The sequence below is a fragment of the Arachis ipaensis genome, chromosome B5 (genome assembly GCF_059453495.1).
Source record: "Arachis ipaensis isolate K30076 ecotype BB chromosome B5, ASM5945349v1, whole genome shotgun sequence".
Classification (NCBI taxonomy): Eukaryota; Viridiplantae; Streptophyta; class Magnoliopsida; order Fabales; family Fabaceae; genus Arachis; species Arachis ipaensis.
The window spans coordinates 136,700,657-136,725,427 of NC_142440.1; the positions used below are offsets into that span (position 1 = coordinate 136,700,657).

The 24,771-nt window shown below is 39.6% G+C and overlaps 2 protein-coding genes and 1 long non-coding RNA gene across 3 annotated transcripts; 1 reads left to right on the forward strand and 2 right to left on the reverse strand.

Moving 5' to 3' along the window:
* The first annotated feature begins 2,915 nt into the window (after positions 1-2,915).
* LOC107644060 (uncharacterized) lies at positions 2,916-8,153 on the forward strand. The gene is made up of 5 exons (XM_016347846.3): positions 2,916-3,745; positions 4,415-4,476; positions 4,579-6,732; positions 6,884-6,953; positions 7,226-8,153. The coding sequence occupies exons 1-5, from the start codon at positions 3,625-3,627 to the stop codon at positions 7,873-7,875; spliced, it is 3,057 nt and encodes a 1,018-aa protein (XP_016203332.1). The 5' UTR covers positions 2,916-3,624; the 3' UTR covers positions 7,876-8,153.
* LOC107644061 (uncharacterized) lies at positions 6,714-8,615 on the reverse strand. Its single transcript, XR_015883653.1, has 3 exons — positions 8,469-8,615; positions 7,268-7,475; positions 6,714-7,020 (listed from the first exon to the last, which is right to left on the reverse strand). It is a non-coding gene; the product is annotated as an uncharacterized LOC107644061 (long non-coding RNA).
* Positions 8,616-9,787: 1,172 nt separating this feature from the next.
* BAM1 (beta-amylase 1) lies at positions 9,788-14,307 on the reverse strand. Its single transcript, XM_016347847.3, has 4 exons — positions 13,491-14,307; positions 11,156-11,366; positions 10,952-11,062; positions 9,788-10,837 (listed from the first exon to the last, which is right to left on the reverse strand). The coding sequence occupies exons 1-4, from the start codon at positions 14,117-14,119 to the stop codon at positions 10,031-10,033; spliced, it is 1,758 nt and encodes a 585-aa protein (XP_016203333.2). The 5' UTR covers positions 14,120-14,307; the 3' UTR covers positions 9,788-10,030.
* Between the last annotated feature and the right edge of the window lie 10,464 nt (positions 14,308-24,771).

Here is a 24,771-nt window from a genome sequence, read left to right on the forward strand (position 1 = left end):
TTCCCTTTTTTTTTTTTTTGTGTGGTCAGGTTTCCCTCTTTTTCTGAAATAGATAACAAACTGATATTGATGGGACTTGGATTCGGCCCAAAGTACAAAAGAAAGAAAGGCTTGTTGGTGATGTTATCAACAATTTTGGATAGAAACATACGTAGGTTTTCGTTGGCCTACATATATCCTTAACCATATTGTCGAAGATTGGAATCAGATGCCCAACCTATAAAATGTTTTTAAAATGAAAAAGTTAATCCAAGTAAAAAAAAAATAAAAGTGAAAAAATTAATAAAATGAAAAAGGATAAGCTAAGGATGTATATGTAATTACTTTTGAATTAAGGTAACACCTTATTTATAAATTTAACGCTAATTAAACTATCACTTCTTCACTTTATTAATTTTTTTATTTTAAATTTTTTTTATTTTAAATTAGAGAGAAAAATGAACACAAATCGATGGAATAGAATTTGAAGAAAGGTTAAAAAAAAAGTGAAATAATGTTTTTATTATCGAATTGTTATCGTTTCTTAATTAAAAAGTAAAGATTTTTATAAAATGAATAAGGTGTTACAATATGCGTATGAAACTCTCACTTTAAACTAATTTTTGTTTAACATAACTAGTCCGCTTAAATAAGTGTTCTAATGGCCAATGACAAATTCTTAAATAGAGTTTAGTACCACAACGAATTAATTCTTGACTTGTTGGGTTAGAAAATATCGTAGAAAACCAAAAAGAATATATTATGATCAATTAACTTACTAAAATGATTTAATTTATTTGAATACTTATTATAGGTTATTACGTTTTTATTATCTTAATTCTCTAAATACCTATAAATAACCTTATATATTGTATCATTTTTACACAACTTAAATACACAAATATTTCTCTGCCCTCTCTTACCTTTTCTAACATTGTATCAGAATAATGATATCCTTATTAGAAAGGATAGATTTTTTCGTTCTGATAAAATCACCGAACTTTTCACATTTTTCCTTTCTCTTTTGTGACTTTTTTTTATGCTCTCACCTCACCGATTAGTTCATTCTCTCTGTCTTGTCCTTCCGAGTTTAATGAGTCAAATACTATCGTCATCTGCTATTTACCTATTCTCATGAAGAAACCAAATTTTTTTTTGTCATCTTCCGACAGTTTGTCATCTTCTGAGAGTTTGTAATTTCTCTGCAGTTCGCCATCCGTCAGTTTTTTGGCAGTTTGTCATCTTTTTAACAATTTGTCACCTTTTTGGAAGTTTTCTAACAATTTCTCATCTATCTGGTAGATCACCATCTTTCAATAGTTTTTTGGCAATTCGCCACACTTTCGACAGTTTCCTTTATGTTTTTTTTTTTCAATACTTTTGTTAGCACTTCCTTCCGACATTTCTGCTTTTTATCTACGTCCATTCCGTCAATTTCTGACTTTCTACAATTTTTTCTTATTTTAATATTTTAAATAAGTTTTAAATTTAAGTTACCATTTGAGTTTGATAAGAGAGATTAGAATATATTAAGATCAATTAACATTTATTAGATATATTTGGATACTTATTATAGGATTTACGTTTTTATTATTTTGATTCTTTTAACATCTATAAATATCTTATATATTGTATCATTTTTACATAACTTAAATACATAAATATTTTTTTTTATTTTCTCTTATTTTTTTAACAAAAATAGTATTTTTTTTAAGTTATAATATTCTCTAAGTTATGTTTTTTTTTTTTTTGGGGGAATAATGCTTCATTTTAGAAGAGAGAAGCAAAAGATATGCCATATATAATTGTGAAAAATTAAAATAAAACTGGCATAAACGACAATATTCATTCACTAATAAAAGTTCTTTTTTTTTGGGGGGTCAGAATTCACTAATAAAAGTTCAAATGGAACACCTATATCCTAGACCATTATTAAAATATTATGCATGGAAAAAAATGACATATTGAAAATAATTAAGCTTAATTGAACAAAAGTTTCTAATTATTCTATTATGATAAACCCTAGTATGGATTCTTAGTAACCCAATATAAATATACGTACAATTATAAATATAAGTAGTTATTGAATTAACGATTTATCTTAAAGTCTCAACTGAAACTAAAAAATGATGGATAAAAAATTTAGATATTGGAGTAAAATGTGTGATATACCTTAATATTATAATTTTAGGTGTTTTTTAAAATTGTAGGATGTACACAAATCGAATTCCATTTGTGTTGAAAAAATTTAAAAAATTTGGAATACACAAATCGAATCCGATCCCAAATTCTTTTAATTTTTTCAACGCAAATTAGAAGGTCGATTTGTGTACCAAAAAATCGGACGGTTCTATTTGTATATCTTTTACAAATCGAACTTCTGATTTTAACTTCTGACATCATAATTGCGTAAAATACCCATACATTTCATAAGTGCTTCCTACACCATTTTTCCTTCCATATCTAAATTAAAATGTGAAAAATGGTCTCTTCTCTTATCAAGCTGTAATTTCTCTACTGGAGTTGCTGAAAAAGTAAAGTAGCATAAATGAGATAGCTAGTGAATCTTTAGAGAGACAAATCACAGAAAGGGAAAATAAATAAAAGTGATGAAAGAGAGCTATGAGACCGTGAAAGAAGGTGTGTGTATGTGATGTGTGCGGTGTTGAAGGGAATGAAAGTGATGAAAGAGGAATGGCTGAAATATGAAAGAAAATGATAACCATACTTTTTTTTTTATCTATGGGCACTACGAAATTTGCATAAAACTAAGATTATTGTATTTACTTTATTCCGATTTCCAAATGTAATATTTCTGTTGTGTCAAATGAATTCAATTAATTAGTTAATAATTAATATATTTATTTGTAAAATCGAAAAACATAATAATTGAAATAGTAAAGATACAAATTATAGTATCCGATCCATTAAAAAGCAAACAGAAAATTCTCCACTTTGAGAGGGTCATAACTCACGATTCACACATTCACATGCATTAATGTGTCATTCAAGGAGACAAAACTCCTTCATGAATGGACAATTGGACATCCACTACCCTCATCACATGCATTCATTCTTCTTCTTCAATTCAAGCACTTTTAATGTTTCCACTTTAAATTTTAAGTTTTCCTGCTTAATTTTTTTCTCCCGACATATCCATAATGAAATATACAAAATATTTATATGGAAAAAAAACTTAGGTAAGAAGCAGCAGCACTACCACCACCCAATATATAGTGAAATGAATATTGTTTGCTTAGATTACAATAAAAGTTAGATGCAACACATACAGTGAGTGATGAGTGATAGATAGAGAGGGAGCTATAACTTTCACGTCAATCCTTCTCAGTGTTTAAAAGAAATTAAAATTAATAAAAAAAAAAAATTCAAACATACCAATCAATTGCATGATGACAGAACTCACTCCTCACCCAACTCTGATTGTACCCTCTCAACCATTCAAAGAACACAACAACAACAACAACATTCCCACTTATCTATTGAATTGAAACTAGGATCTTCAGAAAGATAGAAGAAATAAAGAAACCCAAAGGTTGTATGTGGTGTTTTATTGTTGTTATTATTTGTTAATATAACACTGTATATATTGCAGTGTTTTGGTGATTGGAGGGTAGTAAGGGAATTATGGCAAAGAGATCAGATTTTGCACAGAAGCTTTTGGATGATCTTAGGCTAAGGAAGGAAAAAATGGGTGTTCCTGCTGCATCTCATCAGTCTCAGAGGACAAGCCAATCACAGCCTATAGGTAACTTTTTAATTTCTATGGAATATAAATAAATTATATATTTTGCTCTTTTTGGGTGTTAAGCCTTTGAATTAGTACTGTTGCCTTATGAATTATGAAAAATGAAGATTCACATCCCAAATATATAATTGAAACAAGAAAATGAGGGAATTTGTAGTTTGAAAGGGGATTTTTTGTGTTTAATTTCTATTGTTATTACTTATTACAAATCTGCCACTTTGTTTGCATTATGTTTATTGCTTTTACAGTTTTGTAAAAAGAAAAAAAAAAAAAAAAACAACGTATGCCTATGGAAATAAAATAAAATAATTATTATTAATATTTTTTTCACAAAATCCTTAAGTTAGAAAATAAAAAAAAAAGTGGCAGTTTGTAAGTAATATTAAATGAAAACCAAAAACATATACTAAAATCAAATATGGTTTTACCTTGACTTGTATTGTGATCAATTAGTAAAAGCATGTAATATAGCAAGCTATTGATCCAACAGCAATTTTTCTTCTCTCTTTCTTCTTATATATTTTTCTTAACAGAAATTGTTTACTGGGTTTTCTTGGAAATCACAATTTAATTTTCTGCAGAGGAATGGTATTTAAAGTACAATTGTATGTTAGCCATGCAAGAAACTTCTATGTCTGAAATCTTATTATGCTAATTCTGTTGAAACAGATGCATATTCTTACTCCAAGCAAACAAGTGTTGGATCAAGGAACAGAAAATCCAATGAAATTGTAAGTCACGACATTGTTTGAGTGTATCTATTCTATTCTATTCTATTCTAAGCACACATAAATTCATATAGCAAATCTTCTGTTATTAAAATTTATTTATAGGTAAGTTCAAGAAATGGAGATATGCTGAATAGGTCTAGCAGAAGCCATAGATCTTCAATCAATGGAGAGGTTTCAAATCAGATAGTTTCATATGGGAGAGGCCAGAGCTCACATAAAATGGATGATGTTTCCTTAGCCATAGCCTTTGCTTTCGAGAATGGCATGGCGAAACCAAGAAGAACTGATTCGTCTTACTATAGCAATAACAATAATAGTTCAACTTTGGCTTTTCTTCACCAAATCAAGAAGGGGACAATGGAATTCGGCATGATGGATAGACAAGGAAACATGGTTAGGCAACAAGCTTCAACAAACAATTTTCAAGGCCTCTCTCCTATGCAGATAAATGAGATATCGAAAGGTGCACAGAGACTAAACCAGATACTAAGAGCTTGCTCCAATGGTTTCAACATTGATAGATATTCGATTGAAGTCGCGAAGGAGCTGTTCCAAGGAGCTATTGATTTGGAACAGTCACTCAGGATGCTGGTAGAGCTGCAGCAGAATTCAGAGTTCTTGATTGCGCCGCAGAAGAAAAACCGGATCAAGTTATTGGATGAAGACAGTGAAGATGATGATGAAAGCAACAAAATAATTAGAGCATCTGAGAAAAACCAATTGGCGCCACCGATTTTCTCCTTCGACAAGCGCTCTAGGCATACACTTATGCAGGGGAAAATTATTCTTACAAACTCTAAAGAAGGCAGAAACTCAAATACCAAAAACAAAGATGGAAAGATTTCAAGAGCTTCTCAGAAGCAAACAAATAGATCTAGTTCTGAAATTAAGAATCTCAATGATGTTTTGGAGCAGAAAAGCCACTCTGCCTCGGCAAAATCTGACACAGAGAAGGGAAGGATTCCAAGTGTAGTTGCAAAACTGATGGGGCTAGATAACTTGCCAGAGAAGGCAGAGCCAAAAATCATGCCGCAGAAGGATTCTGGTAATGCACATAAGATTAGAGGAAATCAAGGAATGTCAATGCAGTATACTAGTGCAAAGGAAAGAACAAAGAAGGTTGAAGTGAATAACAACAAAGAAACAGAGAATTTGGTAGCTATGAAGAAACAAAGAGTGATAGAAGCCTTTAACATGGCCGCAACAACTCATGATGAGGAACAATTGTTTGCTGCCAATAAGAATTCACTTGGCGAAAAGGCTGGCCACAGGGTAGTTTCTCAGAGTGGAAAACCACTATGGAGTGATCTGTATGGAATAAAACCCCTGAATGGTTTCGAAAAGCCGAAGCATAATATCAGTGCTGCTAACATCACAGAACAGAAAAGCACAGCAAAGGGCAGAATCAATGGTGAACAAGTGAATGAAAGATCACAAGTTAAGCCTTCAATGCAGGAAGAGAAAGATATCAATGTTAGTAATTTCCAAATGGTGAAAAAAAATACATACAAACAGAACATGAATAATCAGAAGAAACCTGAGAAGAGTCTTGCAGATCAGAAATCATACATGCTCACAAAATATGGGCCTCAAGAAGGGAAAAATCATAGCGAACAACGACTCCAGCCGAGGGAAAAACAAATGCCGCAGGCGAGATTACAAGGAGGGAGTGAATTGAATTTGAGAAGTTCAAAAAACCAGAATAGGCTTATTAGTTCTCATAAGAAGCAGAACTCTGTAGAAAATTTGGAAGCTATGAAACTGGAAGGACTTTTAGGCAACCGATATGATGATTTCACCAAACATGAAACGTCCAATGGCACCAATGATAAAGTGAAAGAGATAGTTAACCGGAAGGGGGCAAGTGTCAAAATGATGGTGGATGAAAAAATTGTTCCTAAACTGGCCAATATGAAGGTGAAGAATACCAGAAAGCAAAAGGCTGACATGCCTAGAAAGATTGTTGAAGTGTCTAATGAAGGAAATGGAAGAAAGCTCATCGAGAAAGTGAAACAACAAATTCATATTTTGCATGATTCTAGACAAGGAGAAATAGATAGATTCAATGGCTTTAAAGATGCTAAGGGAGAAACAGTTGGCATCATCAACTCTAACGAAACAGCAGCTGTGGCTGAATCACCGGATCGGAGAGGCCAACCACTTAAAGAAGCCGATCTGGCTCCTACATCATACAATTCTGATGGTAGAGAACTCCATAGCCTAAAGGGACCAATTGCTTTAACTACAAATCATTCGGTGAGTTCTTTTACATTATGATCTAAAACAGCCTCATGGAATGAAGCAAAATATATAGTAACAGGAGCTTTGTCCAGAAATTGAAGTAGAATAACACAAGTTCATTTTTTTTTTTTTTCAACAAACAATGAAACATGTTGATTTGTTGCAGGATCATGCTGCTCCTGTGGTAGCAAATGAAGGATTCAAGCGTGGTGAACTTGCATTAAATACAACAAATGGTGAGCATATAAATACATAAATTACATCTTCTGCTACACCATGTATTGATATTTGATAAGCCTCACCCTATAAGGAAAAATAGAAAAGATAAGCACTTTAAATCCACAAAAGCAAAAAACAACACTCTTCACCCAAATTTGACATGTGAATTCATTTCTTTCAAGTAAGCTTTGCATGATCTACCCAATGAACTGAAAACTATACATGGAGTAAATCAATCAAAGTATTAATTTTTACTTTTGACATTTTTGTTTCTTTGTTAATATTACAGGAACTCATGAAGAAAGCATGAGTACTAATAATAACCACTTACCACATAAAAATCAAAATATATATGCAAAGAGAACACAAAAGCCACTAACAGAAAGCGAAATCCGCCTGAAGAGGATCTTGGTCGCAAACCGATCATTCCTCAATACTTCAGAAGCTCTTTTCAGGCTCAACATTCCATTCAGCATTCTGCAAGATGGGAGCACCGGCAGCCAGGACAGGGAAGGCGAATGCAAAGAACTCATGTTAGACTGCGGATATGAAGTAATGAAGCGAAAGGGGATACTGTCAGAACTCAGAGCTTATCCATTCTCAAACATATCAATCGATACAATGAGCATAGCATCCTTGGATGACTTGGTTAGGCTTCTGAACAAAGACATTGAGAAGCTAAGATTCTATGGAAGGAACAACAGGAATTTCAATGCCAATGTCGAGGACTACCTGCCGAAAATGCTTGAACTCGACATATTCAGTCGAGAGCAAGACATAGATTGTATGTGGGATTTTGGTTGGAAGAATGAGACATTTGCATTAATTGAAAGATGTGATGTTGTAAAGGATATGGAAAAACATGTCCTGAATGTGCTTTTGGATGAAATCACCAGAGAACTTATGCTTCAAGGAGGACTCAAAATGGCAACCATATAAAATAAGGTTTACTAGTTTCATCATTCAGGTGAAAACAGAAGATAAAGAGTTTCTTGTTTTTTGCTTTTTTCTTTTTTGGGATTTTTCTTGAGTGGTTTAAGTAGTTGATGAGCACTCCGGTGTGGTGATAGTAGATATTGTAAATCATTTGTAATTCATAGTTACAAAGCATTTCATAGACTTTGAACAATGACTTGTATTATTCTTACAAACATGATGGATTTTTTGTACATGTACATCCATGAGAACTTTATTATTAAAAGAAAATGCTGTTGGTGTAATGCTATATCTTACTATCAAGTCAAAATATGTTAAGATCCTTTAGGCATGGCAGGAGCTAATGCAAATTGCAAACCATTTTTATAAGAAACTGAGAGAAGACAGCAGCATCAACAACATTTTTCAGACTTGCTGAATCAATCACTAACAACCTTTAACAATGACGCAATTTTATTTTCTTATAGTTACCCAAAATTGCAATTAACATTAGTCCTTACTCCCACCGACCCCTCTAGAGATAACAGTATTGTGTTTGTTGAATAAGAAAAGGGCATAGTATGAAAGTGTGAGCTTCACAGAAATAGAAATTGTACCAATGTGGTGAAGACAGTAAACAAGCTGATTGATGAAGCAATCGTTTGTTGGCACCATCCCAAAACGTAGAATTTTGTGACTGTAACTTTTAGTGTGCGGAGATGATTCTCCGATAGTTCTGCTGATTTCTAGATTGTTTTTTAATGCATTTCGATGTCAAGTCTAAAAACAAACAAAACCCCTCGCCTAATTGTACGACTTACACGCACAAGACCTTTTTTTTATTTTTATTTTTTCTAAGAATTTATATAAAAATTATTTAATATGAAAAAATAAATTTTTTTAAAACTTATTTATATTTAAAATTCATTTCTATAATTTAAAATGATTTAATATATTAATAAAATATTTTTTTAATTTAAAATAATTTTGTTATAAATTAATTTTTTTATTATTTTACCTTTGAAAAATTTATTTTATTAATTGTAAATAAAAATATTTTTAAAGGGAGACACTCCGATAAAAATGTTTAAAACGTCTTTTTTTTAAAAATGTTTGTTATTAACTAAAATTTAACACATATAATTAATTAAATTATATTATTTTTATCAAAATTAGATCAGACAAATTGATTTGGTCAAAAAAGCGATAAACCAAACTTTAAATCGATTTAAATTAATATTTTTTTTATAAAAAAAATGACTACAATAATCTTATTATAAAAATAACTAAAATATTTTTATTATATATTTTTTTAATTTTATAAATCCTAACTATAATGACACAAAAAAAAAAGAAAAAGATTAAAATTTAGGGTTCTTAATATATATATATAATAAAAATATTATAATTATTTTTTATAAAAAAATATTAATTTAAATCGGTTTAAGATATAATTTATTGATTTTTTGGCCAAATTAATTTATTTAATTTAATTTTGATAAAAATAATATAATTTAATCAATTATATATATTTAATTTTAATTATTTAAAAATATTTAAAAAAAAAACGTTTTAAATATCTTTATCTAAGTCGATCTCATTTTTAAAGGATAAAGGGAAGAAGAATTTTTTGGCTCAAGAGAAAAGAACGGGGCAGAGAAGATTTTACTGAACTCCAGAAAATTGACGAAGAAAATCTTGCATCTAGATAGTTCTACAGCAAAATGACAAAATCCTTGTTCAACTTTTGTGCACCACGACCGTCTCAATGATTTGTTATTTGTGGTTACTGATGACTTGCATAATCGGTTGCTATATGGTTGGAATTTGGACTCGTGGTTGGTAAAAATTAAAATTGCGCTAGAAAATGAAAAAAATTATCACTAAAATTTCCACCTCCCCTTATCGCTTCTCTCGTTTTCATGGCAAGATAATGGACGAAAAAAACACCCTTTGAAATAATATTGATAATAACATAATCTTGCCTCAACAATACATTACGGCATTACGCTACATGAATGGTAATAATAATAGATGTTTTCGGTAGAATACAACAAATATAATACAAAATTATACATCTCCAAAGCCAGAGAGATAGGCTGCTGCATAACTAAAACTTTCATAGCCTATCTGTCACTGATTTCCTAAAGCCCAAGACGAAGAAGATCCAAGCAAATTATTATTGACTAAGAGCAACAGCAGCCTCTTGCACAAGTGGCTGCGAGACATGCACAAAATGCTCTGCTTCTCTCTCCACTTGCTCCCAACACTTACGTGCACTCTTCCCTTCTTTCATCTTCTTCACAAATGCCACAAACTTCCTCCAGTTATCTGGCTGGAATAGATGAGGGTTCATCCTCAGGTATGTGAATGCACACATCTCTTTTTCGCCAGAGTCCTCATCCACGTTCAGCTGTGATGCCTTTAAGATCTGTTTGTGTGCATACTCGTCATACCTTGGCAGCGCATTCTCACCGGCAAGGGGAACCTTCGCTTTTTGAGTTGCCAAAGCCACTTGCTTCACGAGCTTCTCCGGTGCGCAGAGAGCATCCTGAGGCTGCTCATGGTCGCGCATCTCAATGCACGTGAAATTGAAGATGGCGCCATGTCGTGCAAGCATCTCGGCGATGGGGATGTAGCCGTCCCGGAACCTGGTGTTGTAGTAACCTGCTGTGAGCTCTGCAGCATGAGACCTTGTACCATAGTGCCAGTGGATGCCAGCAACTTTTACTGATATCTTGACTCCTGTGTCCTCAAAGATCGACTTAGCTGTGGTGAGGATCCTCTCACCATGGTCTAAGAGCATCTTAGAGTACCAAGTGAGGAAAAATTCGCCATATTCGCTATTCCAGCCTCCTCCTTCTTTGCGGAAGAATGGTGTGTCTTCTGGCCAGTTATTATATTCACCAGCATCTCTTGGGCCTGTGCTTCCCCATTCTGGCTTACCGGCATCTTCGGCTGCAGCTTTCAAGCTACTCAACATATACTGCACCACAGTAGAACAAAACAATATTAGAAATACAAAGCAAACTACAACCATTTTTGGTAAATTAAAGTAAGAGAGTTCAAAACAGGAAAAAATAAATGAATGTGACAATACCTTATCATAGCATTGAAAAGCACCAATTCCTGGGAACCTCCATGTGCCATTTTGCTCTGGGTATGAAGGGTAACGCAACTCACCAGCTGGACCCATACCAACTTGTATTTCCTGAATTGTGTCAATTATAGAGAAGTTAGGTGAAATCTAGCAATGATTTAAAACATAAGAGTACTATGGAGAAAGGGTCATGTGGATATTTACCACAATAGTGTCACCAAGAAGGTTCTTGAAATTGTCTCTGAAGGCACGCATGAAATCAGCATAACATTGAACTGGTGTACGGCCCTTGAGTACAGGCAAAGTATCACAACCCAGTGATAGGTATTCGTAGTTTCTTCTTCCCCATTGATCAGTGTATGCAAGATCAGGATCATTGTTAATCTCCTCCACTACCCATTTAGGCAAGGGAATACTGTAAGCATGAGAACGATCAATGAGTTCCAACTCACGATTAAGACACCACTTATTCAAACATTGTGACAACAATAGACAACAGTCTACTCTTTCACCAATAATCAATCTCTTACACATAATAGCTACATATTTTTCAAACATATATTAAAATATTAAGTTAAATACTTGAGGATGCAGTGCTCGAGTCTTTCAGATATATTATTGACTCTAAAAAAAGAGAGGATTATCTGGTTGGATCCAGGATCCAAGCTCCAATCAGCAAGCTAATAAAGAATTATGTATCAAACAAATTGAGAAGGGTTGCCATGTTCTAAATGGAACGTAAAGAGCATAACTGTCATATTGAGATATGGGGTCCACTACAATTCTAGGCGTATATCCACAAGGATAACCCACTTTGTTTTTTAGGCCATGAAGAAGTGAATCAATCCAACTTCTAACACTCACGTGGTACCATTATCTGTCACGAAACCGCATCCCCTCTATCGAGTATTTTATCTACGTTCACTATACGCGACAAATAAAATAAAGTTCATTGTGTTATAGCCATAAAAAAACTCGTTGTACCGTAGTGATCACGCCTCATTTTGCAATAAGACCCCTATAATTCATAAAAGGTTTCTCGAAAATGGGATTTTTGAATTGAAAAATACAATTATTTTTTGAAAAGAAATAGTCGCCACGAATCTTAGTGGTTAGTACAAATACAAGTTGAAAAGTTAACTTCGAGCTACAGTAACAAAAAAACACACTATCATCCCCCCGCACCTTCGCTCGTGTATTTCGTTTTTCTTATTTATTTAATTATTTTTTTGTTTTATTTTATTTTATTTTTTGGGGTTCTTCGTGTATTTCGTTTTTCCATAAAACTCTTTGGCGCCGTGCTCCTCACGCTTCTCTTTTGTTATAATTTAATAATTTTTAATCAGTCATAAAAAAATCATTTAAATTTCAACTTATTACTTATCCCTAAATTAGGTTTTGTGCACTTTCTTTATTCAATTTTCAAAAATCTAATTAACAAAATTATATTTTTAATTCATATCAGCTTTAATTTTTACACTGCATTCATATTTGTTACAAACTTACAATCAAGTACCTCATCATCAGAACATCTAAATGAACAGTCTGAAATTGATTAAAGAACAATTACAGCTTCCCGATTCAGAGATAACTGATTCATGCTTATCAAAAAGAATTTGAAGTGTTGCTCTAGGAATTTTTACTTCTGGGATAATAAAATGATTAAGACATGAAACTATTACTTCACATAAACAGAATGAAGGAGAAGCGAGCAAAGACATGAAAATACAAAATTGAACACAACCAGAAATCAGAATACAATTAACAAGATAATTTAATAAGGTTTAATTATTATGATAGTTCCACCAAATTTATAATTAAGTCTTTATAATTTTTTTTAAAATTGAATTTTGAAATTATTTTTAATTTTATAATTAAAATTTATGCAACAAAAATAAAATTAATAAAATATTTCTTCTAAAAATATGTTTAAAAATTTAATTAAAAATATTCTATTATCTTTAATATTTTTTAGATTCTTAAAAATTTAATTACAAAATTAAAATAAAAAACAGTATAAAAACTCCATTAAAAAATAAAAAAATTACAAATTTGATAAAATTATAAACAATATTGGAATAATTAAACCATTTAATAATTCATATGCTAGCCGTTTAAACAAATTGAAAACTTAAGCCATTTAATAATTCATATGTATAATAAATTGATAAATTGATTGTCGTAATCAAAGTAAATGATAAATCCACGGACATATCTACTCAAAAATCACAACAGTGTCGTAGCTCAAACTAAAACCAAACAAAAATTCACAACTACATCTAGTTCGATAAAATAAACTCTCCTCTCTTTAAGCATTTTTGGGCCTAAGATCCTACTACCAATAATTCAAAATCACGATAGCATTAAACAGGGAATTGAATACAGACATTTTACGCACTAAATTCCAATTTGATTTTGGCTGTTATAAACCTGATTTTCAGAAAAACATAACACAACACTCTAATTTCATTTCTGTCATGAAGATTTATCACCATAAAAAAGGTTTGTTGAAGAAATTGAGAGAGAAAGAGAAACTTACGTGCATGAATCACCGACGTTACCCCCGCATTGATGAAACGACATAACCGCCTGGACCTTCAAGCCATGTTTCTTCGCCATTTCCAGAAGCTCCCTATACCCTCCCCAATTATATTCCCCAGGCTTCTCCCTCTCCACAAGCCCCCACCACACGTCCATCATGATGCCCTCCACACCGGCGCTTTTCAACGCCATCATCGCCGCGTTCACCGCCTTCTTCCTATTCACTCCGTTCCCCCACGTCACGCTGTCCAACGGCATCATCACGTAAACCGGAACCCCTCCCTCGCCGCTCTTCCCTCCTTTTCCTCCTTCTCTGTACGCTCTCTCAGCCTCGTCCGTTTCCGATGGGTTCGCGGCCGTATCCGTCGCGAATGCCTTACAAGCAACCGATAGATCTGGCCGTATTCCCGTAAACGACGGCGACCTGCACGGTGTCAGCGGAGGAGACAGCGCGTCTGCTCCAGCCGGATCTGGTTTCCTCGCCGCGCATCGGATGTTCGCTGACGGAGACTTCCACACCGCCGCTGCGCTAACTGTCGCCGACGACGTAGACGACTCTCCCGCCGAAGTATCTGGCACCGGCGTACCGGCTAGGCTTCCGATCTGGTGAGTTAAGCTCAATGCCATGTTTTCTTTATTTTCTGTCTTCTATTGGATATACAATTTTCCTGGAAAATCTATCAAAAACTGGGATAGAAAAATAAAATATAATCGCCGGGAAAGAACGCGAGAAAATCTTGCTCTTCGGTTTGATTCGGTAATTTAGCGAGTTCAACTGCAATTACGGTTGGATATTTTTAATTTTTTGATGAGTGGACATGGAGGGAGCTTGAACGAGTCTTTATAGGGAGCGATGTCTTTAAAGATAAGATTAAATTAATGTATATTTGACCGCTTAGTTTTTGACACGTGTTGATGGGGGTACGTGGCGGATTCCCAACGGGTGTAGATCTTAACGGGTTGGATCGCTTGATAGGGTGGAAGAAATGGACGACTAGATTTCGATTACGCGTGAAGATACCAGAAAATGCGGTACAAAAAATCCCCTCCCTTGGAGGTCGACACGTGCACGAAAGGGATGGGTCACGTGTCGTGATTGCACTTTCGGTTGTTCATACTTCATGGTTCATACAAACTTTGACAAATCCATTTTTCAGTATAAGAAAGTACAACGAGCTAATGAAAATTTTGTAAGTTGTGTATAATAGAGGTTTATTCAGTATTAGAGATATAATTATTAATGTTAATTTTTTTATCAAATTAAATTTTTAGGATGAGTAGTTTTATAACATGATATTAAAGTTCTAAATTTAAAAAGTCAAGAATTCAATTCTTAGTAAATTTTAAGATCTGATTTTATGACATAAAATATTTATTATCCATGTTATTCATATAGTTATTTTGAATAATATGAATGATATTCATTTTATTTATATTGGACCAAAAATTTAGCACATTATATACTTAGACCATTGACTCTTTAACAAATACTCTTTAAGTATTATTTGGTATTCGGAGCCGGATTGTCAAGTTTATTCTTATAAGTATTTCTTGTTAGAAAAAATAAACATTTTTAAATATTACTTTTTTTATTGTAAGATTATTTTTTAATTTTTGTTTTTTATAATTTATAATTTAAAATTTAAAATTTAGAATTTAATTCTAAGATTTGGCTTTTAAATTAAAAAAGTTTGCTAATATTAAAAAAAAAATAAAATAAAGTAATAATTAAATTTTTTAAAATTTCGTCTTTAGACTAACTAATTTTTGGAAAAAATATCAATTAGATCCTCCCTAATAACAAACCATAAATATGTTATGTTTTTTTATTTATAAATAGTGAAAAAAAATAAAATTGTGTATGTATTTTATTATCTATAATGATCTTGTTATCACATATTAAAAGATATAAAGTGTTCATTATTTAATATGGTGTAGAATCTAAATAGTATCTTTATTTTTTTTTTAAAATTAATTAATCTGCAGTTAAAATTTGTAAAAATTTAATTGTCATTTTACTTAAAAAATTAATTCTCAAATTGAACTCTTTTTAGTTAATGTGTTAAAAATTCTTCTAATTTACATTTTATTTTAAAATAGTGTTTTAATTTCTATTAACAACTTAAATGGAAAACGATGTCAAATAATTACAAAAATCCACTTTTATATATATATATATATATATATATATATACTCTACTTTTCTTGTTTTACAAAGACCTAACAAAAACCTTTCTTTTTTCGTGGAGTTAATTATTTATGTGAGTTGAAATAGAATTATTGATATTTTATTTATTAAATATTTTTTAAATTATTATTAGTTTACCTAGATAAAAGTATGTTTCAATTTTATATAAGAAAAGATTAAGCAGGTTTTAGTCTTGTTAATATGTTATTAAGTCTTTGCTATAATTTTTGTTACATTACAATGATTTAGTATGGTGGACATCATTTAATCCATCTGGTAGTTCTTTATATACTGTTACGGCCTGGCCCAAACTCACGCGGATTAACCCGACCCGAGTTCCCGCCGGCCCAACAACGCGCCCTCCACTCGATCCGGACACGCGTCCTGTACGGCTTGCACACAGCCGTGGGACAGCGCCCTTGAGGGTATGGGCCTGACCACTGGAGGGGCCCACTACTGACATGTATATAAGGGAGAGACTGGCTCTCCCCCCAAGGTACGTCACATTCTTACACCACCTCCTTTCCGCCTGCACATATTCTGACAAGAGCGTCGGAGTGTCTTTGCAGGTGGCACCCCCCTCTACATACGAAGTGCTCGGGACCTCGCACACCCGGGACCAGGAAACCACGACTAGACGAGCCTCTCCACCATCCCAAGCGTTGACCTCAGGGTCCTAACCCGAACCGTCTGGTACCCGACCTACCGAACATTGGCGCCGTCTGTGGGGAAACTCGTCCATGGATTTCGTGCTGGTCCAGACTGGGACAGGTTCCGAGGTAGCGCCTCCCGTGCTCGGGGGAGGCGCCGTCGCGACGGAATCCCGGCAACAGCAACGGTCGCCCCCGAGGGATGCGACACAGACTCACGAGAGACGCCCCTTCGAGGGGACGGGTGATAACCACGCCAGGATAATGCAAGAACTACGCCACAGAATGCAGGACTTAGAGCGCAGGCTAGCAGAAAGAAAGCGCGACCAACGCTCCCCAGAGCGGAGCCCCACCCGTTCCCGTTCAAGGAGCCGCTCGAGGCGCACGCCGAGCCCCCAATACGAGTCGGAGAGCACTGGGGGGCGGGTACGCCCCAGAAGAAGAAGTCGCGACCCCATTATCTACGCCCGACACGAAAGGCGGCGCGCGTCGAACAGGGGCGACGAGGAAGCTCACCGCGAGAACAACGAGTCGAGAAGAACTGCCCGAGGACCCGTCATAATAGGAGCGACTCCTTTCCACCGCTCTGTACTCGAGGTCCGACTACCGAAACACTTCGACAAGCCGACAGACATGAAGTATGACGGAACGCAAGACCCCCTGGAACACTTGACGGCCTTTGAGGCCAGGATGAACCTAGAAGGGGTGGGAGACGAGGTCAGATGCCGCGCTTTCCCGGTCACCTTAGCGGGCCCGGCAATACGGTGGTTTAACAACCTCCCGCAAGGCTCGGTGACCCAATTTTCCGACATCAGCCACGCCTTCTTGGCTCAGTTCACAACTAGGATTGTCAAAGCCAAACACCCAATTAATTTGCTGGGGGTGACACAGAGACCCGGAGAGCCGACCAGGAAGTACCTGGACCGTTTTAATGACGAGTGCTTGGAAATTGACGGTCTGACAGACTCAGTGGCAAGTTTGTGTTTAACGAACGGACTCTCGAATGAGGACTTCAGGAAACACCTCACCACAAAGCCCGTCTGGACAATGCAAGAGATCCAGTGCGTGGCCAAAGAATACATTAATGACGAGGAAGTCAGCCGGGTTGTGGCTGCCAATAAACGGCAGCCGGCCTATAACCAAGCCCGGCACTTCGAAGCCAGAGAAAGACCAAAGGAACACGCCAGGGACGGCGGTCCGAGTAAACCACCCAAACCGTTCCCCCGAGTTGGGAAGTTCACCAACTACACCCCCCTCACGGCATCGATCACAGAAGTTTACCAACAGATAGCAGAAAAGGGGATACTGGCGAAGCCCCGACCACTGAAGGACAGGACGGGAGGAAACAAGAACCTCTACTGCGAGTATCACAAGGGTTACGGGCACAAGACCCAAGACTGCTTTGACCTAAAGGACGCCCTCGAGCAAGCTATCAGGGACGGCAAACTCGCCGATTTCGCCCACTTTATAAGGGAACCAAGGAGACGCAACCGAGACCACGACACCGAAGATAGATCCCGACCAACGAGGCGACGACAAGAACCAGAGGGTGACGACCACGGCCTCACAGTGGTAAACGTGGTAACGGCCAGAAATACCGCCCCGAAGTCGAAATCGGCACAGAAAAAAATGCCAAGGTCCTAGCGATCTCCACCTCACCCGTTAGAAGTCTTAAGGGTCTCCCAACTATCTCTTTCGGCCCGGAGGATCAATGGTTCGACGAGGCGCCGGAAAGTCCGCCCATGGTCATCACGGCTAGGGTCGGAACTGGCCTCGTCAAACGAATCCTGGTAGACACGGGGGCAGACTCAAATATCATGTTCCGAAACGTTTTCGATGCCTTGGGATTGAGAGATTCCGACCTGACGACCCACCAGTACGGTGTGGTAGGGTTAGGTGACCACTTCATCAAGCCGGACGGAATTATCACACTCCCGACCTCTGTGGGACAAGGGCAAAGACGGAGAACAGTCATGGCAGACTTTGTGATATTACAAGATTCGACGGCTTATAACATCATCCTAGGGAGAAAGACCATTAACGACTTGGGGGCAGCTATCAGTACGAAACTACTGGTGATGAAATTCATCACCGATGACGGATCCGTGGGATCCCTCAGGGGCGACTTGGAAACGGTGGTCGCTTGCGACCACGCCAGCCTTTCTCTCAGGAAAAAATCCAAGGAAGCGTCAGGGGTCTTCCTAGCCGACCTGGATGCCAGGGTAGACGACAAACCCAGACCAGAGCCAGAAGGAGACTTGGAAAAGTTCAAAGTCGGCGAGGAGGACGATAAATTCACATTCATAAACAGAAACCTCCCGCACGAGATAAAGGAGCCTTTGATGGAAATGATCAGGGCCAATGCCGACCTCTTTGCCTGGACACCTGCCGACATGCCCGGGATAGATCCCCAGCTCATGTCGCATCACCTGGCCGTAAAGGCAGGAGCCAAACCAGTGGCCCAGAGAAGGAGAAAAATGTCGCAGGAAAGGGCGGATGAGGTGGCCAAGCAAACGGCCAGCCTCTTAGAAGCGGGATTCATCCGGGAACTGGACTATTCGACTTGGTTGTCGAATGTGGTTCTGGTTAAAAAACACAACGGGAGGTGGAGAATGTGCGTGGACTACTCTGACCTCAACAAGGCTTGTCCCAAGGACTGCTACCCCCTACCTAATATTGATGCACTCGTCAACGCAGCGGCAGGGTACAGATATCTGAGCTTCATGGACGCCTACTCAGGGTACAATCAGATACCGATGCACCGACCCGACGAGGAAAAAACGACGTTCATAACGCCAGGGGGCATCTATTGTTACAAGGTAATGCCGTTTGGTCTAAAAAATGCCGGAGCCACATACCAAAGGTTGATGAATAAGATATTCAACGAACTCATGGGCAAAACAGTAGAAGTCTATGTGGATGACATACTCGCAAAGACCGCACGACCTAACGATCTCCTGAGCGACCTTAACGGCGTTTTCTCGTCCCTACGACAACACGACATGAGGCTTAATCCGCTCAAATGCGCGTTCGCCATGGAGGCCGGAAAGTTCCTGGGCTTCATGATCACTCAAAGAGGAGTGGAAGCCAATCCCGAAAAATGCCAAGCGGTCCTTCAAATGAAGAGTCCGGGTTGCATCAAAGACGTCCAGAGACTTGCTGGGAGATTGACAGCTTTGTCCCGTTTCCTCGGCGCATCGGCAGCAAGGGCCCTACCTTTCTTCAATTTAATGAGAAAGGGAATGACGTTCGAATGGACCCCAGTGTGCGAAGAAGCGTTCAACCACTTCAAGGAAATCTTGGCGGCACCACCAGTCCTCGGGAAACCCAGAGCCGGAGAACCGCTCTACCTCTACCTGTCAGTAACCGAGGAAGCGCTTGCCGCGGTCCTCGTTGCAGAAGAAGCAAAGACACAACAGCCCGTCTACTTCATGAGCAGGGCACTCCAGGGACCAGAGCTGAGGTATAGCAAACTGGAAAGACTGGCGCTGGCGCTCCTAGTGTCCTCCCGAAGGTTAAGACAATACTTCCAGAGTCACCGTATAGTTGTGAGGACAGATCAGGCGATTCGACAAATACTGCAAAAACCTGATTTGGCTGGTAGGATGATGACCTGGGCCATCGAGCTCTCACAATATGACCTACAGTATGAGCCTCGACACGCAATCAAGGCCCAGGCAATGGCAGACTTCTTGGTGGAGGTAACGGGCGACCCTCCCGAGGAAACGGGCACACGGTGGAGGCTTCATGTGGACGGAGCCTCCAACCAAACGTCCGGAGGAGTAGGGGTCATCTTGGAAAGCCCAGCAGGGGTCATCTATGAGCAATCGACCAAGTTCGAGTTCCCAGTGTCGAACAACCAAGCAGAATATGAGGCTCTCCTAGGCGGACTAATGCTGGCTCGGGAAGTCGGGGCAACGAGGGTCGAAGTATGCAGCAACTCCCAAGTCGTCACCTCGCAGATAAACGGAATCTACCAAGCCCGGGACCCCCTCCTCCAAAAATACTTGGAAAAGGTTAAGCAAATGACAAGCCAGTTCCAGGAGGTCATCGTCCAGCACGTTCCAAGAGAAAGGAACACACGAGCAGACCTCTTGTCGAAGCTTGCGAGCACAAAGCCAGGATCGGGTAACCGGTCGCTCATCCAAGGCATGGTGAAGGAACCAACGGTCGCCCTCCACTTGACGGAGTCGAGCCCCTCATGGCTGGACCCCATCACCAACTTCCTGGAACTCGGCAAGTCGCCCGAAGATGAGAAAGCAGCCAAAGCTTTAAGAAGGGAGGCGGCCAGATATGCAATCATACAGGGACAACTATTCAAAAAGGGACTTAGCCAGCCCCTATTGAAGTGTTTGCACCCCGACCAAACGGACTACGTGCTTAGGGAAGTCCATGAGGGGTGTTGCGGACACCACATCGGGGGCAAAGCCCTAGCAAGGAAGCTCATCCGAGCAGGATACTACTGGCCAACAATGATGAAGGACTCAAAGGAATTCGTCAGAAAATGCACGAAGTGTCAACAAAACGCCAACTTCCACAAGGCACTGGCCTCCGAGCTAAGCTCGCTAACGACTACACGACCATTTGCACAATGGGGAGTCGACCTCCTGGGACCTTTCCCGGTCGGCCCAGGACAAGTCAAATACCTCATTGTAGCCATTGACTACTATACCAAATGGGTAGAGGCTGAACCGCTAGCCACGATATCGTCCTCCAACTGCCGGAAGTTCATGTGGAGGCAGGTGATAACCCGTTTCGGTATCCCGGAGGTCGTTATCTCGGACAATGGGACCCAGTTCACCGACAAGAAGTTCATGGAATTCCTCTCTGGCCTGGGGATAAAGCAAAAGTTCTCCTCAATAGAACACCCCCAAACAAACGGGCAGGTAGAGGCCGCAAACAAAGTCGTCCTTCTTGGTCTAAAGAAGCGCCTAGACAGTAAGAAAGGAAACTGGGCTGACGAACTCCCCTCCGTCTTATGGTCCTACCGGACAACCGAGCAAAGCGCCACGGGGGAAACTCCCTTTCGCCTAACATACGGGGTCGATGCGGTGATACCAGTCGAAATCGGCGAACCAAGCCCCCGACTACTACTCGCGGGCATGAGCGAAGCGGTCGAGAAAGACCTGATTGAGGAAACAAGGGAGATGGCTCACCTAACAGAAACGGCGCTGAAACAAAGAATAGCCCTGCGTTACAACGCAAAAGTCCTCAAACGAGACTTCGAGGAAAGGGACCTCGTCCTGCGACGCAACAACATCGGCGTCCCGACCCCAGGGGAAGGTAAGCTGGCGGTAAATTGGGAAGGTCCCTACAGGGTAAGGGAGGTACTCGGCAAAGGCGCTTACAAACTCGAAAAACTCGACGGCAAGGAAATACCCAGAACATGGAACGCAGGTAACCTAAAGAGGTTCTACTCCTGACCCACCGGCTCACCGACCAGGGAGCCTAGCCAGATAGTTGATATTTGCCCTATCCACATGTTAATTCATCTTGTTTACTTACTTTGTCAAATACTTGCCCAACTGACGAGTAATTTTCACTTGTTCAAATTTTTTACTTGTTAAAACTTTCTTACTTCACATCTGTTTCACATGACCAAAACCTAAAACGGCACCCCGGGATTGATCACCCCGGGAGCCAGACGGCTCATAGGCCTCAACCAATTCGACGACGACGTGACCAAATCCGTCCGAACTGTTGCCAAATGTGAAAACGGCGAGACGGGCACAAGAAATAAGCCCGCCTAGAATAAACGGTAACACGATAACGGCAACACGACAAAACAACGAAACAAGCAAAAATCACAGCAATCAAACGATGATAACTTATAAAGCGTCAAAATATGGAACGGACAAGTAAATTGTTCAAAACAAACAAAACGACAAAATATCCTAAGTTACAAGACTTCACTTCCTCGGCATATCAACAATTTTTCCGTCCTGGATAGTCTTGAAAATGCCAATTGACGACGTCTCGAAATCAGGAGCAGCAATCCTCAGCTGGGCCTTCAGGGCATCTTCGGTCATCAAGATAGCATTCTTCCCTTGCTCCTTGGCCACCTTAAGCTTCTTCTTAAGCTCAGCGGCCTCTGCTTTAGCGGCCTTCGCCTCCGAGACGGCCTGCTCCCGCTCCTTTTCCAAGGTGACAACCCGACCCTGAGCGGCGTTCAGTTGACCCTCCAATGTCATCTCGCGCTCAAGAAGCCGGGCCACAGTCTCATCGGACGCCTTCAACCTCTCCGTAACAAACGACGACTTATCCTCAGCAGCACTGAGCTTCCCCCCATCTCGGACAGCTGACCTTGGAGGAGTTCAACTTGAGCCTTAAAGTCATTGTTCGCCTTAGCAGAGGACTCAAGCTTCCTCCGAAGCGCCTCCATACCGGATAACTCAAATTCGGCCTTCCGAGCTATCACGGCCCCACGAAGCAAGGTGCGATACATCCACCTCGCCTGCCCGGACAGTTCGGTTTCATGAAAATGCTCTTCTGTCCCGGGTATCAGTTGGGAGTCAATGAATTTGGTAGCATCAAAGTTCCTCTCCATTATGGTAAGGGCCCCTTCCGGGCTGGAAGACATCTTTCGCTTCTTGGGAGTATGGATAAGCTCCACGTCACTATCCGGATGAGGGGTGAGAGTCACGTGCCCATCAGCGGGCCCTTCCTCGCGGGTAGGGGAAGCCTGACCCCCTACGGCCTGTTTTCCCGACGTTTCGGTATCCCGGATAGGAGAAGCCTGACTCTCTTTCTCCTCTGAAGGACCCTCCGACTTACCGACGTCCTTCTCTTCGGCATTCTCGTCATCACTTGCCTCAAAAAAGGTCTTCATCAGATTCTCAAGACCGGTCACGGTGGCAGACATTTCCACTGCAACAAACAACAGGCACGATTAGTCGTTAGATCGGAAAGAGAAAAACAACGACAAAGAAACATAGGCAAACAAAGAAGACAACTCACGAATATAGCTCCTGGCGGCCTCCCGCTCACCCATAAGAAGATGTGGGTTCACGGGGTTCTTTTCAAAGATAGCAAGAAGGACGTCAGCTATCTGCTTATCTACAGCCGACAACCTTTTGTACGACACTTTGACGAAAGGATTCGACCCCGCGCCAAAACTCCAGTAAGTCTGGATAAGGCGCTCCCCCTCTAATGACAACCAGAAGGGGTGACGACCCTTGACGGGACGAACCTTGAAATACTTATCCTTAAAACCATGGTAGGAGTCCTCAAAAAGGCTAAAAATCTTCCTACCCTGGGCAGCACGGAAAGAAAGAAACCCTTTCCTCGCCTTCCCCTGTTTGGAGGGGTTGGTAAGGTTGAAATAAAAGAGAAAAACGTCCACCGACGCCGGCAGCTCCAAGTACTCGCAGACCATTTCGAAGCAGCGGATCGAAGCCCAGCTGTTCGGATGAAGCTGAGACGGGGGGACGGATATCCGGTTCAGCAGCGCCATTTGAAACTCGGAGAACGGTATCCGAACGCCAACTTGCGTGAACATGGACTTATAAAACCAGATCCAATCGGGGACACGAGGGGAGTGAAAATTGAGCTCATAAATACGCTCATGGGGAGCAGGGACAATGGCCTCGTAGTTGGCCTCTTCGTCAGTCCCCCACACAAGTAGCCGGCTTGCCGGAACTCCGTCAATTCCTCCAAACCCATCTGGTTGGGTGAGCTCCTTATATCGTCAGTCACCCAAGCATACGGGTCGTAAGCCGCACCAGATCCGGAAGACCGGGAGACAACGCGAGGCATACCTACAGCGGGGTACCACTCCGTTAGTCTATGAGGTCGGGAGCCCGAAAAAACTCAGAAACTATGCCTTTTCAACTCAATCATGACCAGACACGGCTAAAAACTACGCCTACCACACAAACCACCCAAAAAACCTATCCTGGAATGGTACCCCTTCCCTAACTCACCTACCCCAACATTGAAAGACCTTTCAACAAAAATAAACTAGCCATGCAACAAACGCAAGCAGCAATCGCACAACAACAGGACATAACACAGATACCAGAGGAAAGAAACCAGAAAATTACCTGGAACGATGAAGGAAACTTGGACTGAAAGTTGAAGCAGGAGGGAGTTCGCACTGGAAGCTTTGGATGTTAGGGAGAGAAGGAGTTGGAAATAGTAAGAGTGGGAGGTGGATAGGGAGAAAACTGTTTAAAAACCACCTCCAAAAGCGCGAAAGGAAGCAGGGGCAAGATAGTCTTTGCGCACAGGTTTTTTCAAATCATTATGAGCATTAAATGCCCAGCGCGGAGAACGAAACGGCAAACAGATGCCACAGCAGATCAAGAGACACGCGCACAAGAGACGCGTCCCTCCCACGATCAGCCGACCCAACGACAACGTACGAACGTAGACATCACGCGCCACCAATGGCCCTCACGGCCATCGCTAACGCGTCGGGGGCACTGTTACGGCCTGGCCCA

Excerpts from the sequence above, each read along its gene's own strand:
- BAM1 (XM_016347847.3), bottom strand. The coding sequence starts at position 14,119 with ATGGCATTGAGCTTAACTCACCAGATCGGAAGCCTAGCCGGTACGCCG. Across the intron at positions 11,063-11,155 it reads TTCTTGGTGACACTATTGTG|GAAATACAAGTTGGTATGGG; the intron begins GTAAATATCCAC and ends GACACAATTCAG. Across the intron at positions 10,838-10,951 it reads CTTTTCAATGCTATGATAAG|TATATGTTGAGTAGCTTGAA; the intron begins GTATTGTCACAT and ends ACTGTGGTGCAG.
- LOC107644060 (XM_016347846.3), top strand. The coding sequence starts at position 3,625 with ATGGCAAAGAGATCAGATTTTGCACAGAAGCTTTTGGATGATCTTAGG. Across the intron at positions 3,746-4,414 it reads AAGCCAATCACAGCCTATAG|ATGCATATTCTTACTCCAAG; the intron begins GTAACTTTTTAA and ends CTGTTGAAACAG. Across the intron at positions 6,954-7,225 it reads TGCATTAAATACAACAAATG|GAACTCATGAAGAAAGCATG; the intron begins GTGAGCATATAA and ends TTAATATTACAG.